Source organism: Pagrus pagrus (assembly GCF_965226575.1).
Source record: "Pagrus pagrus genome assembly, chromosome: 21".
NCBI classification, from domain to species: Eukaryota; Metazoa; Chordata; class Actinopteri; order Spariformes; family Sparidae; genus Pagrus; species Pagrus pagrus.
In genome coordinates, this window is record NC_140208.1 from 19,263,736 (window position 1) to 19,276,982 (window position 13,247).

At 41.6% G+C, this 13,247-nt stretch overlaps 1 protein-coding gene across 1 annotated transcript; it reads left to right on the top strand.

Annotated features, from left to right (window-relative positions):
• The first annotated feature begins 1,008 nt into the window (after nt 1-1,008).
• On the top strand, nt 1,009-4,277 carry sox8a (SRY-box transcription factor 8a). Its single transcript, XM_084341982.1, has 3 exons — nt 1,009-1,559; nt 2,902-3,152; nt 3,239-4,277. Exons 1-3 carry the CDS (start codon nt 1,159-1,161, stop codon nt 4,015-4,017), a joined length of 1,431 nt encoding a protein of 476 aa, XP_084198108.1. The 5' UTR covers nt 1,009-1,158; the 3' UTR covers nt 4,018-4,277.
• The last annotated feature ends 8,970 nt before the right edge of the window (nt 4,278-13,247 follow it).

Below are 13,247 nucleotides of genomic sequence, written 5' to 3' on the forward strand. Positions count from 1 at the left end.
CGCGGAAGTGAATTATTATTATGATTATTATTGTTGTTATTATTAATATCATTATTATATTGTTTTTATATTTAAAAAAAAAACAGAAAAATAACCGAACAAAAAATACTTGTAATTTTGTAACAATAGCCAAATGAACAAAACAATGACTAGTATTGTAAAATGTTTTCTTTGACTTGGGACGTATAGGTCAGTAATGGCTGTAATAATAATAATAATAATAATAATAATAATAATAATAATAATAATAGAAAAGGAAACCTGGGCAGTGGTGAAACGGCTCTTCAGAGCTTTAAATCGAATACTAATAATAATATTAATAATATTAATAATAATAATAATAATAAAACACATTGCAGAATGGCCCCTTCATGGGTGTAATGTTGTTGATATTATATTACTTAATTATTATGTATGTACGTACGTACATACATACATACATACATACAGACAAACATACACATACACACATACACACACACATACACACACACATAGGCCTACATACATACATACATACATACATACGGACAAACATACATACATACACACACACACACACACACACATATACAGCTCATAGTCACTAGCGGACAGATAACTGTTGCATATATGAGTAGAAAGCTTATAGTTTCTCTCTGAAATGTAGTGAAGTGGACGTCTATTTTCCAAAATAGCATAAAATGGAAATATTCAAGTAAATTACTCCATTTCTGCCTTTGAACTTGCACAAATCGAATCCAGCCATACAGAGTCTGTCTTATACTGCGTAGACTAATATCCAAACCATCATAACATTTTGTTTTAAATGCCAAATGTAATATTGACTCACAATAATACGCCTCATCCTGCTTCGTGATGCCAAACTAGGAGGAACTCTGCTTTGCAGAAGCCAATAAGACACGAGGGGTGGAGAGATGCGTGTTCTGGAGAGAGTTGTAGTGCGAAAAGAAAACAGAGACGCGTCAAACTTAACCTGGCTGTGGAGCAGAGTGCGGAGATGAATGAGAAGTTTAAGACTGTATATCTGGGATTTTACTTTTTACTTTTTAGATTTTAGGGCCAAACAGATTTCCTACAAAAGCGTGCGCATTTACGCACTTGGAGAGTTCTTCGGGAATCCGTCAGACACCTTCTGGCAACTTTTACGCGCCAAGAATGACAGAAGAGAAGTCTGTGGCAGACCATCCGCGCAGTCCAGCCGGCAGCGACAGCTCCATGTCCCAGCATGGATCTGATTCAGAGCCCCCAGCCTCTCCTTTAGGGTCAGAGGAGGCAGCGCGCCAGCCTGGGATTACGCACAAACCGGAGAGCAGCGTTGAGGATGAGCGCTTCCCCGCCTGCATCCGCGACGCAGTGTCACAGGTGCTGAAAGGTTACGACTGGTCGCTGGTGCCGATGCCCTCTCAAGGCGAGAGAGGCCTGAAGAGCAAACCTCACGTGAAACGACCGATGAACGCGTTCATGGTTTGGGCTCAGGCAGCGAGGAAGAAGCTGGCGGACCAGTATCCTCATCTGCACAACGCCGAGCTGAGCAAGACGCTCGGCAAACTGTGGCGGTGGGTACTGGAGCTCAACAAGAGACCCTCATCTTTACCTAATGAGTTAGTCTTGGATGTAAACCATCAGAGCCATTAGTGTTTCCAAGCAAACATTCGGGATATGAATTTCTTTCAAAAACTGGAAATCTGACATCTGAAGAGAAATTTAAAAAAACTATTTTGAGTTAGTAAGTTAGTTAGTGGTGGAGAAAGTATGTCGATCCATCACTAAGTAAAAGTACTGCAATATAAAAATACTCAGTTACACTTAGTACTGCACTGAAAGTCTCACTGGGAGTAAAGTAAAAGTAATGATTATCAGCTAAATGTACTTAAGTAGCACGACTCTATACAAAAATACCCCTGTGTTTTAAACTATATTATTGTTGTAATATTATTAATGATGCATTAATGTGTATACAGTTATTTACTTTCCCTACGGTGATCTTGCCAATGGTGCCCCACTTGATGGTGGCCTTTTTTTCCAGCCCTGCCCCTCCGACAGTCCTCGACCAATTTTCAATTTGGGAAGCCTCACTAGTGATGCACTTCTCTGAAATACCCTTGCCTTCAGGGCTGGAGAAAAGAGGAGCGGTGCTACGACCTCCCAAAAGCTGATGGAGGCTCTAGAATCTTTGACCACATCAGTGAGGGTATCGGTGTGCGCACTTGATTATAATGCAATGATCAAAAGCAGGTGACTGTGATTTGTGATTACTGTGCGGACTAATTTTGGTATAGTACGTGTCTATGAGAACCTATAGCAGCTTGTGTGTAAGATATAAAGTAGGAGTATTAACATGACACTGACATGACATTTAAGAAAAGAAACAAAAGAAATTGTGATATTCAGTGGTTTTGAAACATTTCATAATGACAAAAACAAAACATTATGTCTGTTTGTTGCTGTTACACTAAGGAGGTTTGACCCATGTTCGCTTGTCGGTTGGTTTGTCAGCAGGATTACACAAAAACTGCACAACGGTTTTCCACGTAATTTGGATGGAAGATGGATCTTGGCCCAGAATAGACCCCAATAACTTTTGGTGCAGATCCAAATAAAGGGACAAACACAGGAATCTTTTCCCACATCCTTAACATTGCAAGTTTTTAAAAAAAGCCAGTGCCTTAAAGGGTTAAATAGAATTAAAAAAATGTTGCAAAATGAAGCGTTAAGAGTGCTTCTAATCGGTCACTTCCTGTCTGGTATTGTTGAAAACGCTAACACTTTTGGCTTTTCAATACGGAACACAACACATAGTGCACATGTGTATCCATTTTGGAATGAACATCGCCAGCGTAGTTGTTGGTATTTAAAAGGGCCGTCAATAACCTGATAACCCATTCCTCCCGTCCTCAGACTTCTCTCTGAATCAGAGAAGCGTCCCTTCATCGAGGAGGCCGAGAGGCTGAGGATGCAACACAAGAAAGACTACCCAGACTACAAGTACCAGCCTCGGAGACGCAAGAGCACCAAACCGGGACAGGGGGACTGTAGACCGGGACTGATCCAGCAGCAGCATCAGCATGGCCTGTATAAGACAGAACCAGGCGTGGCCAGGCTGGCTGGCGTAGGGGAAGTGCACCATCATTACCACCCAGACAGGACAGGTGACATTACTGATAAATCTTCAATTTTGATTACACTTTTTTGATTCAGCACATAAATATTATAATAATATGCTTTTGGTTTCCAGGTCAGTCTCATGGACCTCCAACACCTCCAACTACCCCTAAAACCGACCTTCACATGGGGAACAAACACGACGGCCACCGGCCTCTGGACAGCATCAGCGGCTCTGTTCCTCCCACCACCCGTCAGAACATTGACTTCAGCAACGTGGACATCTCAGAGCTCAGCACCGACGTCATCAGCACCATCGACGGATTCGACGTCCACGAGTTTGACCAGTACCTCCCTCCCAACAGCCACGGCTCCACTGTTCTAACGCCACCAGACACCAGCCACGGACATAACAATCCTTCTGGATCCTTCATCCTACCCAGCGTCCACTCTCACGCCCACAGCATTCCCACCTGGACACCCAAATGTACGATTTCCACTGGAATGTCGCCATCCTCTTCTGGTCGTGACGTTCACGGGATCCAAGAGGACTCTAGCCAAAAACCTCAGATTAAAACTGAGCAGATGAGCCCAGGTCACTACAGCAGCTCCTGCACCTCCACTCCTCCACCACCACAATCTGAGTACACCTCCCTCGGTTCGGGCGTCTGCCCTCCCTCCACTTCGTCCTCATCCTCCACCGGCCAGTCTGACTACACTGACCTCCAAAGCTCCAGTTTCTACAGTGCCTTCCCCGGTTATCCTCCCCATCTGTATCAGTACCCGTACTTTCACTCCTCTCGCAGGCCTTACGCCACGCCGCTTATCAACAGCCTGGCTTTGGCACCACCTGCACACAGTCCTCCCTCTGGTTGGGAGCAGCCTATCTACACAACACTCACCAGGCCTTAAAGAGGGAGAAACCCTCTGAAAGTTTGTCCATATGGACAAAATCTCCCTGGATTTCTGAAGGTCCAAGCTGATATCTGTTGGCCAAAGCTTCAAATGACTCATCTTGTGCATAAATACATTGTTATTTTGTTCATTTTCTTGGGGAAAAATATCTAAAGGTTAACAAAGATTCAGTGTGTTGACTCTTTTCTAAGTGGAAAGGACTGAGACGTGACATTTAAACCTGCATTGGACACTAAAATGTTCCATTAAAACTTCACACTAAGGAAATGTTGGTATGCGAGTAGCACCTATTTAAGACAGGGAGTTTCAGGTTTAACAGCAGGTTTTCCACTCTTAATCTGGCTGAGAAAAATAAAGTCTTTACCTTCAAACTTCTCATTGATGGGGTCCAAAGTAGACTGTGTTACATTTTGATTTGAACTGAAGGTATTTTCATTTTTCCCCTTTATGAGGCAGAGTTAGGTATGCATTAATCTGTAAAGAGTTGTTGGCCAAAAGGAAAGAGGGATAATAGGGACCAGGATATTGTGTCTCACCTTCAATTTATCACTGGAGACTGCGTAACAAGCATTACGAATGAAAAATGCCACACCTGCTCAGCTTCAAGGAGTCAAAAGAGTGTCTGTTAAAGCAATCATTTGTAATTTTGAGATATACACTTCTTAGGTTTTTTGCTGAGAGTTAGATGAGATTGATACAACGCTCATGTCTTTATGTTAAATGTGAAGCTGCAGCCAGCGGGCTGTTAGTTTAGCTTAGCATGACTAGTTATTGAAGTCTTAAGTCTTTTTTTTTTACTACTCAGGGGCAGTGGAATCAAATTGTTAACACAACATTGACATATCATTACCATTTAAGTTTAACACTTGCTTGTTCTAATAATATCTTTGTATATTGTATTTCTGTCACCTGTCCTCCTTTGAGCTCAGTGTTTGGTCTCTACCTACTCCTGAGGGAAATATCTAGCTCGGTTGCTCCTAAAAGCTACACTTTGTTCACTAGCTAGTTGCTAACTGTGTATGTCTGCCATATAGTGGTGAGCAGGTAGTGAGCCTCTGCTTTTTTGTTGAAAAAGCTGCCTCCTGTTGCTTTTACACCACGATGAGAGCGGAGAGAGTGAACCAAAATAGTGACGTTGAGGCCAGGAAGCTGACTAATAAGCTGTAACTCAGTATAAAGCTCAAGGGAGATGCAGATTCTGGTGACAGCTCTTTGTAGATTCATCAGTTCAAGTGACCCTTATCAAACTGTCACATTGTTTTCACAAAGTCAATTGATACCTTGCTAATATTAAAATATCGATGGTCGCCTTAAGCACACTAATTGACATGTTCAGTAACATGGAGTCTAAAGAAAAATGGAACTCATGTAAGCCAAGAAACCCTGGCACACTTGTCCTCAGTTGATATGTGATTTAGTGTTGAATGTGTTCTGTATTCAGGCAAACGGCAATCAAAATGTTACATCCTGAGATTATGTGCATTGTTTAACCATCCCAGTTATTCGACAATACATGTATATTTCCTACATATTTAGGGGACATCAGCTGTGGGGCTGAACAAGGTATAAAAACTCTAGATCACAACATTACAGGACGCTAAAAGCAAGGAATGTAAGGATCAGAGTCGCCACGCTCAGCGGCCACAATAGAATCAAATCTGATATCACTGAGGCCATTTTCTCTCTTGGCTGGACTTGTTGCTCTTACTGCCGACCTGCTGCTTCATTTCCAGTTCTCTTTCCAGTCCAACAGCTGCTGCTGCTGCTGGGTTTCCTGTGAGGAGATTAGCTAATTTCACAGATCCAGCTCGGGGTGGAGTGCCGGCTACAGGGCCTGATAGACAGGACAGCTGGATTGGGTTTTCCAGTCAATGTAAACAGCTACAAGATATGCTCTATTGACTTTTGACACAGAAAAAGCCTTCAACTTATTGACACTCTTTTTAGAGTATAAAAAGAAGTTAAAGAACATTTTCCAACACACAGAGACAGTTGTAGACACAGTCCCCAGATGGTTTGAACCTAAAAGGGCCAAATATGAAATCAGGGTCATTTCTTTTAAAATTAAGGCCACAGTACTATGTACTGAAGCCTCAACTTTACTATTTAAATGTAATTATTTAAAAAAATAAATATTTGCTACACTTGCCAGCACCTCAGTGACCATATTATCTTGAAGACAAACATGGTGGCTGCTGAGCCGACGTCCCACCCGCTTTTAAACACTTCCTGTGTGGGTGCGACCCGCCCGCAGCAGCTCAGTGGCTCACTGTCTGAGCAGTTTGACATGACAGCCTGGTCGCCAACGACAACAAGACAGCCAGACAGAAGCAACATTGATTTACCCATAATTCCATGAGGCCTCGGAGCCAGCCAATGCCTGTATGTGGAAGTTTGTATAAGAGTGGCGAGATCATCAGGTGACATTTACACCGCCAGACCAGTTCACGCTTGTGTCCTTCTGTGAGGGTGCAACCCCGGACACGGTGACTGACGAGCGCCATCTACTGCTATACACATTGAGTGAGCAGCCTTTATAAATAGGAAAATGCTAGAGTGCAGCACTTTCTCAGTGACCTTTTCTTCACAGATGTGTGACAAATCAAAGGGAAAAACCATCACAAATGTGTCATTGTAAGGTGTTGGGCCACCGTGCGCCTGCAGAACAGCTTCAGTGTTCGTTGGCATTGCTTCACCAAGACTCTGGAACTTTACTTGGATGGATAAACACCTTTCATTCAAAATATAAAGTACTGTCTTATGTGTTGTTCCAAAGTCTCCCACACTTGTTCAGACTGTGACGGTATACAATTCATATCATTTTCATGTGATTAAACTGTTGAGTGACCTTTTCAGCCCAGTGTGAAAGGATTTTCCCAGTAAAAGGAATAGTTCATCATGTCGGGAAACACATGGTGAGAGTTCGATGAGAAGATCAAGGTAACTCCCATGTCTGTGTATTAGGTATTACGACTTTTATACTTGTCAGAGGAGCCATTGATAGTCTGAATGAGGATTGTATTGTCCTCCATATTCTTAAGGTGAACACAGTCCACTCTCCCATTCCAATATTTTTTAGAGAGCCATCGTGAAAGGATAGCTCAGAGAGAGGTTGAGGTTTCTTCCATTGCTGTTCTTCTTATATGATTCAAACTCACAAATTAAAAAATTTGAGTTAAAAGACTATTAAAAAACTTTTTTTTTTAACAAAATAAATTGTGTTCAAAATAAGAAAATATGAATACCCAGTCGCCCCCATTAGAATGAATATAATCATGTTGACACTGGATGTTACGGTAGCTGAATACCAGCTTGTGTTTCTGGCCTTCTGGATGGAGTGACAGTAACACAAAGAGGCCACTAGATGGTGCTGCTCTTCTGGTAATCCATGCAGTCTTGGCTTTTAAGGTTTCCTCAAAGTTAACCAAACTACACCGCGTTGTGTCGTTTTCATGTTTCGTGTTGTGGTGATTTTTTTAGTGACAGTCAGCCCTCTGTCTGTGAGCCAAGAACAACAACTGGATTGTTTTTCGTACCCTCTTATTGGGCCTGAGAATTCAAAAGACAGTGACAAAGACTGATCAGCGTTTCAGTAAACGCATTGTCAAGTGTGATCCCTCGTAAACTCCACCATCATACTATTACAGCTTGTTATTCAGACCTGGGTCAGTGCTGATGGTGAGACATTTATTACAATAAATTATTATTAAATCTATTATTAATTATTCCATCGCTTACAAATTAGTGTCACCCATTCATATAACATGAGACCAGTTAGAACTGATGATATATTTGGTTTCTCTGTACAAAGATCATTATGAGAGCTCACTTCAAACTCAGGATGAAACGTTTTTGACATGTAGTCATGGGGGATTATGCCTTTCATTTGGATATCGTTTAGATTCCTGACACTGCAATGATGATGATTGTCAGCATCTTTAAATGGAGTGTGTTCAGTCAGGTACCCGGGGTCCTCTGTCAGCTGCTTGTGCTGTAACATTACAAAGATGAGCTAGACAAACACACACACAGATGTGGTCTAACAGCTGTAATTATTAACACCAGATATCATAAATAAAAATTAAAAACTCCAGTCACTGATTCATAGAGAAATTGTAGAAACGTGTTGTATCTATAGAGCGGTTTTTAAGACTTGGGGCTCTCCTTTGTTACATTGGCTACAAATAAAGGAGACATAATGTGGTTAACATACAATTATGTCTCGCTGTGCTCTTCCATTCATCTTCCTTCATCTCGTTCCTCTGCTCCGTTGTATCCTGGGGCTGTTCCTCGTCTCGTCTCTCATTGGTTGGCTACTCTGGGTTCTTGGACTCACCCTGAAGAACAAAAACAAATCGAACTTTCGTTAATTCTGAGATAAATCGTTGCATTGTCACAACACAACAGTATGACGTTATATGGTAAAATATCTTTGGTGTGATTTTACTGTTGTTCATCTCTCTTCTGATCCTGGATCTGTTTCTTGTTTCTTCTGTCATCCTGGGACTGTCACTCATCTCCTCGCTCTTAATTAGGACTGTTCTCTTGTCTCTCATAGCAGCCTGGCTTTCTTCTTCTTTCTAATATCTTTCTTTCATCTTCTCATTTGGTATCTTGAGTCACCCAAAAGAAAACAAACACAGATAAACGTTTCATTAATACTGAGATGAATACATGTATTTCCACACAGCTATAAACTAAATACTTACTAAACATACAGTTACTCCGTTTGTTAACCCTTTGTTAACCCACCAGTGTATTACCATGCTCTTCCATGGCTTCCATCTTGTCTCTCTCTGTCGAACTGTTCCATCATCTCCGTCTGCTTCCTGGGACCGTCTCTCTTCTTCTTTCTCCTCGACTCTTCTGTGGTCTTCTTTTGCATTTGGGAACCTTGAGTCGTCCTACATCAAAACTCTTGAAGGGACGAAAATAACACTGAGAAGACAACCAAAAACCTAAGCACAGAATTTATCTTGTATTGTTTCAGACTTGGCAGGAGAACACTAAAACAAGAGACAATACTAATCAGATCTGATCAGATACAGTCACATCAAACCAGTTCCAATAAAACCTGATAGGGTTGCAACAATATATCGCTTTTAAGGTACACCGCGGTATGAAAGTTAACATTTATCACACCATTGACATTTACTTATCAATGGTACTGAAATCTACAGAATTAGTGTAATTAAAAAGTCATATTTTCAATTCATATCAAGTTTCATGTCTGTCAGGACATAATGTGGTGCATTCAGGAGTATTCAGACCCCTTCACTTTTTTCACATTTGTTATGTTGCAGCTTTATGCTAAAATCGTTTAAATTCATTTTTTCCTCTCATCAATCTACACGGAGTACACCATAATAGACAAAGCGGAAACAGAATTTTAGAAACTTTTGCAAATTTATTAGAAAGGAAAAACTGAACTATCACATTGACGTATTGAAGTATTCAGACCCTTTGCTTTGGCACTTGAAATTTAGCTCAGGTGTCTCCCATTTCTCTTGATCAGCGTTGAGATGTTTCTCCACCTTGACTGGAATCCACCTGTGATGAATTCAAGTGATTGGACTAATTAGGAAAGGCACACACCTGTCTATTTAAGTTCTCACAGCTAACAATGCATATCAGAGCAAAAACCTGAGGTTGAGGTTCAAGGAATTGCCTGTAGAGCTCAGAGACGGGATTATGTCGATGTGGGGAAGGCTACAAAAAATGTCTGCTGCATTGAAGGTCCCCAAGAGCATAGTGGCCTACATAATACTTAACGGAAGAAGTTTGGAACAACCAGGACTCTTCCTAGAGCTGACCGCCACACTGAGCAATCAGGGGAGAAGGGCCTTGGTAAGAGAGGTAACCAAGAGCCCGATGGTCACTCTGGCTGTGCTCCAGAGATCCTGTGTGAAGATGGGAGAAACTTCCAGAAGGACAACCATCACTGCAACACTCCTCTGATCTGGGCTCTATGGCAGAGTGGCCAGAAGGAAGCCTCGTCTCAGTGATAGACACATGAAAGCTTGTGACCGTGAGAAACAAGATTATCTGATCTGATGAAACCAAGATTCTGAGACTTCTAAGCGTCATGTCCGGAGGCATCGCTCGTCACCTGCCTGAATGTAGATTGATGAGGGAAAAAAATAATTTCAAACGATTTTAGCATGAGGCTGCAACATAACAAAATGTGAAAAAAGTGAAGGCGTCTGAATTCACTGTGTGAACATACTGAAACATACTGAAAGTGCAAATTATTGAAAGTGACATTGTTGAGTTAGGTAGTGCAAATGTTTTGAGGAAAAAAGTAATATTAGTAATATTCCCAGCTCAGGACATGCAGCACAAAGGACAGGCTTTGCAGCTTCCACACCACATGGAGGTGCAGCTGGTCAGGATGCTCCCTATGGTGCTCCTGTAGAATGTAGTGAGGATGGGCGGGGGCAGGAGGGCTCTCCTCATCCTTCGTAGGAAGTGCAGACGCTGCTGTGCCTTCTTGACCAGTGCCGCAGTGCTCACAGGCCAGGTGAGGCTGTCTGTGATGTGCTGCCGACCACCTCCACAGCCGTGTTGTTGATGAGAAGTGGAGCGTGGCTGGGCTGCTTCTTCCTGAAGTCGACAATGATCTCTTTGGTTTTGTCCACGCTCGGGATCAAGTTGTGTTTTTTTGATGAGATGATCATTGTAACGCAAGCAATTTCCCCTCGGGGATCAATAAAGTATTTCTGATTTAATTGATATGATTTTGTACAAATTGAGTTTCTTTTTTTTCAAAAATAAGTTATTGGAATTATTTTGTTTTACAGTCTAACAAACATCAGCTGACATTGTGCCATCATTTTGATTATTGTCAAATTCCCTTATGCAATCCTTGGGAAAATGTGGAAATGATTGCCTGTTTGTTCACCACAATTTCTTCAGAATTTCATATTCTTATTAGTCTGCTGGGCCCATCTTTACCATCATATGTAGTGCTTGACAATATCTGATAATAACTTAACTTGTGTTTTAATTATTTTGCTTCAACTGTAAAAAAGCTAATAAAAGCTAGAGATTAGCTTTCTCTCATCATTCCTCAGTTGTTTATTTCGCAGAAAATTCTCTGCTCCTGTGTTTTTCTCTCATATGTTCTTCTGTTCTTTTGAACTTAGTCCACACCTTGAAAGGCTTAGTCAGAGAGAGGTAGCTGGCATCGGATTTTTTAATGTGTTATGCCATTTTTTTATGATTCCTTAAAAAGCTGAACATCTTGATAGTTGAATGGTTTCTGTAGCTCAAAATTTGTAGGAGGAGAAGCGAGCCGAAAAACGTACGGAAGAAGAATAATAAAAACTTTAATCAATTCCAGAAGGAAAATAGTGTGAATGCTTAAAATATAAACACATTAAATGTATTTTGCGAAAAAATAAAATGTGTACAAAAGAAGAAATACCTTCTGGCCCTCTGGTGGGAGTGATAGTAACACTATGGGACCACTAGATGTTGCTGCTCTCCAGGTAATTCAAGCTGTCTGGGCTTTCAGGTTTACTGTCAGCCTCATCACTTCAGCAGCAGTGGACCAACTACACCACAGTGTTCATGTTTGGTATTGTGGTGATTTTACAGGGACAGTCACCCCTTCTTTCTGTGAATATCAAAATGTGTATTACCTTCCTACTGTGCCAGAGGAACTCAAAAACACAGCAACAGACCGATCAGATCAGTGTGGTGGTACTCTCAGCTCACCACCAAAGCTTTTTATCTCTGCACTGACAGGAACCATTTGTGTTTTTGCCAAATAATATCTGCAAAATGAATTGTAACACATTCTGATTGCTCTTTTTTTTTTTTAACACATCTTTGTTAGATATATTCATCAGATGTGTAGAATCCAAAGGCAAAAAAAGGAAAAAGGCTATTAATCAATTTCAAAGATCACATACCTATCTAGTACGTGCAGTGCATCTAAACATGAGTCATTCCATGTTTTGTTGCTCACTTCCAGCCATGCCCCTGCAAAATCACTATTGCTGGGTGTAAAATGCAGAGCTGACCACGAGAGTGTCAGCACAGTAGACCATCTGTCTTTACTGATATGAAAAATGAACCCGGTGATTTGTTTCTGTTTGTGTGACACAATGGATCTGTCTCTCTGAGGAATGAGCTGTCACACTGTGTTGTTAGGCAAAATAAAAGGAGAGCTGAGTGTACTGTGTTTATTTGCTGAAGCGGCCTCCTACATGTAGTTCATTGATGTCGCTCGAGTAAACAGGAGCTCGATAAAGTAGCTTTCAGTTTCTGTACTTGCTTGCTTAAAGGTCATATGTTTTAGAAAGTGACACCTCCATGTCTTTTTTGATTAAAATTCAGATGTAGGTGCTATTTAAGTCAAGCGAAAGTACCAAAAAGCTCTATCCACAGAGAAATGTATACAGCCTGTATTCAGAAACTTTCTTTAAACAAGCCATCGGGACTTCCGTAAGGTTGTGATGTCACAGCTACACGGAAATCGCCCATCAGCATTAGACCATACTGAATTCGCCAGTTCTCCGCATTTGTTTGTTCACATACAACCATGCAGCTCCAGCGTAAAGCTGCACCAGTGTGTCAATTCATACAGCACTCCAGCGCTTTATGATCCAAAAGAGGCGTAACGGTACACGTCATGATGTTAACGTCTGTGTGGTTTTTTCATCGTGTTTCCCCCGGTGTCCTCCTGTTAATCTGAACATCTACCCGCTGACTATTTATAATCATATTGATGCTGTTATAATGTTTTGTGATTGAGATCCTGACCCACCATGCATCCTGGAAAGTGACAAAGTTCAAATTACATAATTACATAATCACCATCAGTAAACAGGACGCTGTCTGACTCTCTCACTCGCCAGTCGGTAGGACAGACAGGATGGCAGACAGGGTGACAGACACTTTCCCACGTATAACTGCGGCATTTTTTTCCCTCATATAAGTTTCCAAAGACACTACCAGTTAGCTACTACGTTACTGTTGTGTAACGTTGCTTTGTGGGACTCTTTATTTTGTTGAGTGAAGGATCTGTTTAGTTGTCAGACAGTGAACAGCATCAGATCGACACCCCCTCGCTCTGCTTCTGCTGCGGCTCTGATACTACCTCCGGAAGCGGTGAGTTGCAGTGAAATTTTACCCCTCTCCACATCTGAAACTTTCACACAGAGGGGGATGCGGAGAATCGGCGCATGATCCCGCGCTCAAAGGGCAGTGTTGGATGGGGC